Here is a 6,079-nt window from a genome sequence, read left to right as displayed (position 1 = left end):
TGGGATAGCCCCCACTTATTTGAAAATGCTCTAGCTAAGGACTTAAGAGATCTACAGTTGGAAAGAGACACAATTATTAGTATGTAGGTGACTTGCTCATTGCTAGCCCAACTAAGTAAGACTCACATTATAACACTGTTAAGTTGGTAAATTTCCTGGGAACTTACAGATACAGGGTATCACCATACAGTGCTCAGATTTTGACTCAAAGACTTAAATATTTGGAATCTAGCTTAACGTCTAGAACTGATCAACATCCCTAGAAGATAAAAAAGTTATTTTAGTCATCCAAGGATTCCAGTCCAACAAATGACTGTGGGCTTTTTTAGGAAGTAGCTGAGTACTGCTGATTATGGGTGCCCAGATTTGGACATGTAGCCAAGCCTTTATATAATATACTAAAGGGAAAGATTTACAGCTCCTAGAATGTCATTAGAACTGCAAACAAACCTTCAATACTCTCAAGGAGAAATTGGGCTCTCCTGCAGCTGTGGGAGTCCCCAGGTTGGATGAACCATTTTTTATCTATGTGGCCAAAAAGCAAGTCATAGGCCTTGGTAATCTTGTCCCAAAACTGGGGGACGTTCCAAGGCCAGTAGCCTAATTTTCTAAGCAGATAGACCAGGAGGCCTCAGGGTGGTCTCGATGTCTTAGAGCTATTGCTGCAACCACTTTTCTAGTAGGCAAAGCTAATAAACTAACATTAGAACAGCACCTACAGGTTTTTGACCCCACAACAAGGGACGGTGGTCCTAGAAGCTAACGGGCACCAGTGGATAATAGGAGAATATTTATGAAAGTATCAGACCTTATTGCTAGACACTCCAGACACAACCCTTAAAGCCTGCCAAACCATAAACCCAGCTACCTATCTGCCAGAGTCCACAGGTGCTGCTAGCCTTCCTAGCATACAGGTTGTATTAATCTGTTCTCATGCTGCTAATAAAGACATATCTGAGGCTGGGTAATTCATAAAGAAAAGAGGTTTAGTTGACTCACAGTTGCACATGGTCAGGGAGGCCTCACACTCATGGCAGAAGGCAAATGAGGAGCAAAGTCACATCTCTTACACGGCAGCAGGGAAAAGAGCTTGTGTAAGGTAACTCCCCTTTATAAAACCATCAGCTGTAATCCCAGCACTTTGGGAGGCCAAGGCAGTGGATGACCTGAGGTGAGGAGATCGAGGCCAACATGGTGAAACCCCGTATATACTAAAAGTACAAAAATTAGACAGGCATGATGGTGGGCACCTATAATCCCAGCTACTTGGGAGGCTGAGACAGGAGAATCGCTTGAACCCAGGAGTCAGAGGTTGCAGTCAGCCGAGATCATGCTATTGCACTCCAGCCTGAGCAATGGAGCAAGACTATGTCTCAAAAATAAATAAATAAATAAACCATCCGATCTCATGAGGCTTATTCACTGTCACAAGAACAGCATGGGAAAGACCCATCCCCTGATTCGATTACCTCCCACTGGGTCCCTCCCACGATATATGGGAATTATGGGAGCTACAATTCAAGATAAGATTTGACTGGGGACACAGCCAAAGCATGTCACAGGTTATGAAACAAATTTATTCTAGCAGGCCAGACTTAAGAGAGATGAATCCCTTGATCATCCCAAGGAAGAGCGGTTAACAGAGGCAAGTTGTTTTATGCATCAGGAAAACAGGAGGGCTAGATATACCATTATTAGTCAGCACAAGAGAGTCAAGGCACAAGCCTTGCTGGCCTCTACTTCAGCTCAAAAAGGTGAGTTAATTGAACTTACCAGGCCCCTGCAGTTGGGAAAGGATTTAAAAGTTAACATTTACACTGATTCCAAGTATGATTTTTTAGTGCTTCATGCTTATGCTGCAGTTTGGAATGGGTAGGGACTCCCGACCCCCAAGGGCTTTTCCATACAACATCATTCAGATTTTGAGCTTGTTAGAATGCTGCTTTGCTGCCAAAAAGTGACTGTAATTAATTGCAGAGGATGTCAAAAGAGAGACTGACCATGTAAAAGGAAATGCCCTTGTATATGCCACAGCCAAGGCCCCTGCACTGAAAGGGCCAATGAAGCTTATGGGCATGCTGGTCAGCATACATAGAACTGGGCCAGAATACTCTGAAGAACAAAAATGGGCCAGAGATTGCATTTCAGTCCAGGGCCCCTCTGGCTGGCAGAAGGATGGTAATAAATTACTAATGCCAAGTATCAATCATAGGAATATAATTCAGCACTTTCATGATTCTTTTCACCCTAGAAGGGATTATTTGTTTCTGTTAATGTCTCATTTGTTTATGGGGTAAATCTTTTCAAGACACTAAAACAGGTGACTCAGCACTGAGAGCTTTGTGCCTGACATGACCCAAATGGTCAGCAATTTTCTCCTTCTCCAGTTAAACCTGTCCAAAATTGAGGAACCTCTCCAGGTGAGAACTGGCAACTCTAATTTACTCAGATGCCTTTCTGCAGGAGATTCAAATATTTGCTAATGCTCACTGATACCTTCACTGGTTAGATCGAGGCATTTCCCCACCCCACCTGAAAAATATTTACCAGAAGAAATAACTCCTCAGTTTTGGAAATCTAAAAGCCTGCAAAGTGACAAGGGCCCATCTTTCACAGCAGGTGTATCCCAACACCTATCCTCAGCTTGAAGAATCCAATATGACCTTCACTCTGCGTGGAGACTGTGGTCCTCTGTAAAGGTGAAAGGGCTAATCCTACTTTAAAGAAGACTCTAGCTAAATCAGAGGCCTATCTCTAACACCCATAGCTTACTGCAGGTTTGAACTGCTCCAAAGTAAAACTTATAATGAAGTCCTGTTGAGTTAACATAGGGAAGGCCTTTCCTAACCACAGATCTCCTAATAGATGAAAAGACTCATCGATTACAAAAATATGTCCTCAATCTAGGACAGGTGCAAGGCACTCTGTGAGTATGGAAACAAGAGTCCTCCCCTCCCACATGGGAGGAAAATTCAGTTTCGGGTCAGCTAGGGATTTAGTCTTAGTAAAGACGTGGGAGGAAGTTCTCCAGCTGACCAGCTTTCCCTAACGTGGAAGGGACCGCAGCAGGGACACCTGAGCTCCCCAACAGACGTTCAACGCCAAGGGACTCACAGGTGGGTACACCTGTGTGGAAGTCAAGCTGTTGCTTATTCTGGGAGCCCGATGCGAGGCTGGGGGAGGTGGGCGCGGGGCTATTTCAGCGTTGGCGGAGGGCGGGCTGGGTCACTGCGCGTCTGCTCCTCCTCCTCGCGTCTCTCCTGCCCCCCTGATCCCGCCTTAGCCATGAGGGAGATCGTGCTCACGCAGGCCGGGCAGTGCGGGAACCAGATCGGCGCCAAGGTTGGCAGCCGGGGCTCTGAGGGCCCAGCTCGGGCCTGCGGGTGGCCAGGGAAGAGGTTGGCAGTGGCGGGGGCAGGGGCGGGTCCCTGCCGGGGACGCGGTGGGACTGGGCGGCTGGCGAGGCGGCCGGGGTGGACCCAGGGACACGGCGGCCTAGGGATGGGGGTGGGGGTAGGAGAGGAGCTGGGGCACCCCCGTGACTGGCCCTGGCCTGTCCGGCCCCTCCCGTCTCGCAGTTCTGGGAGGTGATCTCTGATGAACACGCCATCGACTCCGCGGGCACCTACCACGGGGACAGCCGCCTGCAGCTGGAGCGCATCGACGTGTACTACAACGAGGCCTTCGGTGAGACCCCCGACCTTCCCCCACCACCCTCCTGGGAACGCGGCCCTCCCCTCGCTCATGCCCTCCCGCCCCTCTCAGGTGGCAGGTACGTGCCCCGCGCTGTGCTGGTGGATCTGGAGCCGGGCACCCTGGACTCTGTGCGCTCGGGGCCCTTCGGGCAGATCTTCAGGCCAGACAACTTCATCTTCGGTGAGCTGTGGGCGAGGACTGGGGTGCGGCTTCTTAGCCAGGGCCGCTCAAAATCTAGGAGTGCCCCAAGGTCATGGCCGTGGGAACCGTGGATCCAGGGCCCCTGAACACCCTCCTATCCTCCCGGTCGCTCCATCTGCCTCCTAAACGGGCTTTGGAAGGAAGACCCAGGTGTCTCCTCAAGGTGAAGAGCTACTGATGTCAACTCCCTGTAGGGAGCTGAGCTGGGGCCGCGGCTACTGCCTTCCCTGAAAATGGGCAGGAGCCACCTGCAGGGAGGTCTGTCAGCCCGTCTCAGGTTTGACTCCTGACTTAATTTCTAACAGGGGAGGCTGCTGCCCTGTAACTCTGGGGGAGGGATTTCATTTGCTCCACCTGTAGGGAGAACGCTGCGCTCACCTCACATGACACTTGGCCCTTTTTGCATTATGGTGACCACTGATGACCGTATACCTGGCCATGGAGTGACTGGCTGTACTGTCTTACAGGTCAGAGTGGGGCCGGAAACAACTGGGCCAGGGGACACTACACAGAAGGCGCGGAGCTGATGGAGTCAGTGATGGACGTTGTCAGAAAGGAGGCTGAGAGCTGTGACTGCCTGCAGGGTTTCCAGCTGACCCACTCCCTGGGTGGGGGGACGGGGTCTGGGATGGGTACCCTTCTGCTCAGTAAGATCCGGGAGGAGTACCCAGACAGGATCATAAACACATTCAGCATCCTGCCCTCGCCCAGGGTGTCAGACACGGTGGTGGAGCCCTACAACGCCACCCTCTCCGTCCACCAGCTCATAGAAAATGCAGACGAGACCTTCTGTATAGACAACGAAGCGTTATACGACATCTGTTCCAGGACCCTGAAACTGCCCACGCCCACCTATGGTGACCTGAACCACCTGGTGTCTGCCACCATGAGCGGGGTCACCACGTGCCTGCGCTTCCCAGGCCAGCTGAATGCTGACCTGCGGAAGCTGGCCGTGAACATGGTCCCGTTTCCCCGGCTGCATTTCTTCATGCCCGGCTTTGCCCCACTGACCAGCCGGGGCAGCCAGCAGTACCGGGCCCTGACGGTGGCTGAGCTTACGCAGCAGATGTTTGATGCTAGGAATATGATGGCAGCTTGTGACCCCCGTCATGGCCGCTATCTAACGGCGGCTGCCATTTTCAGGGGTCGCATGCCCATGAGGGAGGTGGATGAACAAATGTTCAACATTCAAAATAAGAACAGCAGCTACTTCGCTGACTGGCTCCCCCACAATGTCAAAACAGCCGTCTGTGACATCCCGCCCCGGGGGCTAAAAATGTCAGCCACCTTCATTGGGAACAACACGGCCATCCAGGAGCTCTTCAAGCGTGTCTCAGAGCAGTTTACAGCAATGTTCCGGCGCAAGGCCTTCCTCCATTGGTATACGGGCGAGGGGATGGATGAGATGGAATTTACGGAGGCGGAGAGCAACATGAACGACCTGGTTTCTGAGTATCAACAGTATCAGGATGCCACAGCTGAGGAGGAGGAGTTTGAGGAATATGCTGAGGAGGAGGAGGAGGAGGCCTAGAACTTTCCTTTTCTAGGTAAAGGGGGGAAGCAGTATGGATTCTTTACTGTGTTCTGACTGCCATGTGTCACTACGCACTTGTTCGTGTCTTCACCTCTCCTCCTGCATTTTAAAGCATTTTTATAGTATGATTTTGCCTAATAAAGTATTCTCATAGCATCTGGCTTCACCTCCAACTTTTATCTGTGGGCCCCCCTCCGGCTACGGCTGCCAGATTTGCATGGTTGTCCTGCAAGGCTGAAGCTGTCTGGGTGTGTCCTGTGCCCAGGAACAACCTTCCAGTGGCTCCAGGAGGGGTGGGCAGGGGCTGTGGACGTGGCAGGCAGGCTTCACATGAACCTGGAGATGCCCTGGGCCTTGGGCGGCCACGTGGTGGAAAACCTGTTCTGAAGGCAAGCCTTGGCTTATCCCATGTTCCAGACTTCTAGGGGACCAGCTGGCTCTCTGTTTCTGGAACCCTAAAAGTGGTCAGGGACCCTGGTGGGCAATGTCCCCAAAGTCCCATCTCACGGTAGGAATGTGGTCAGACAGCTGGCTCTGAACCAGCAATGAAGGGTGGGCAAGTAGGACCCCAGCTGCTCCATCACCATGACAGCCTGGGTGTGTTTGTGTGGCCTCATTCTCTTGAGGTGAGCGTGGGATATCTAGCAG

At 51.5% G+C, this 6,079-nt stretch overlaps 1 protein-coding gene across 1 annotated transcript; it reads left to right on the top strand.

Annotated features, from left to right (window-relative positions):
* Positions 1–3,224: 3,224 nt before the first annotated feature.
* LOC135969579 (tubulin beta-8 chain-like) lies at positions 3,225–5,587 on the top strand. The gene is made up of 4 exons (XM_065539612.1): positions 3,225–3,342; positions 3,579–3,687; positions 3,766–3,876; positions 4,365–5,587. The coding sequence occupies exons 1-4, from the start codon at positions 3,286–3,288 to the stop codon at positions 5,426–5,428; spliced, it is 1,341 nt and encodes a 446-aa protein (XP_065395684.1). The 5' UTR covers positions 3,225–3,285; the 3' UTR covers positions 5,429–5,587.
* The last annotated feature ends 492 nt before the right edge of the window (positions 5,588–6,079 follow it).

This window comes from Macaca fascicularis, chromosome 2 (assembly GCF_037993035.2).
Source record: "Macaca fascicularis isolate 582-1 chromosome 2, T2T-MFA8v1.1".
In the NCBI taxonomy this organism is placed as follows: Eukaryota; Metazoa; Chordata; class Mammalia; order Primates; family Cercopithecidae; genus Macaca; species Macaca fascicularis.
The sequence above is the reverse complement of the archived record's forward strand: the minus strand, read 5'-3'. Positions and strand labels throughout refer to the sequence as shown.

What these genes read in the sequence shown, in the direction of transcription:
- LOC135969579 (XM_065539612.1), top strand. Translation starts at nt 3,286, where the DNA reads ATGAGGGAGATCGTGCTCACGCAGGCCGGGCAGTGCGGGAACCAGATC. An exon ending in GGAACCAGATCGGCGCCAAG is followed by an intron (nt 3,343 to 3,578) that starts GTTGGCAGCCGG and finishes CCCGTCTCGCAG; the next exon opens with TTCTGGGAGGTGATCTCTGA. An exon ending in GTACTACAACGAGGCCTTCG is followed by an intron (nt 3,688 to 3,765) that starts GTGAGACCCCCG and finishes CGCCCCTCTCAG; the next exon opens with GTGGCAGGTACGTGCCCCGC.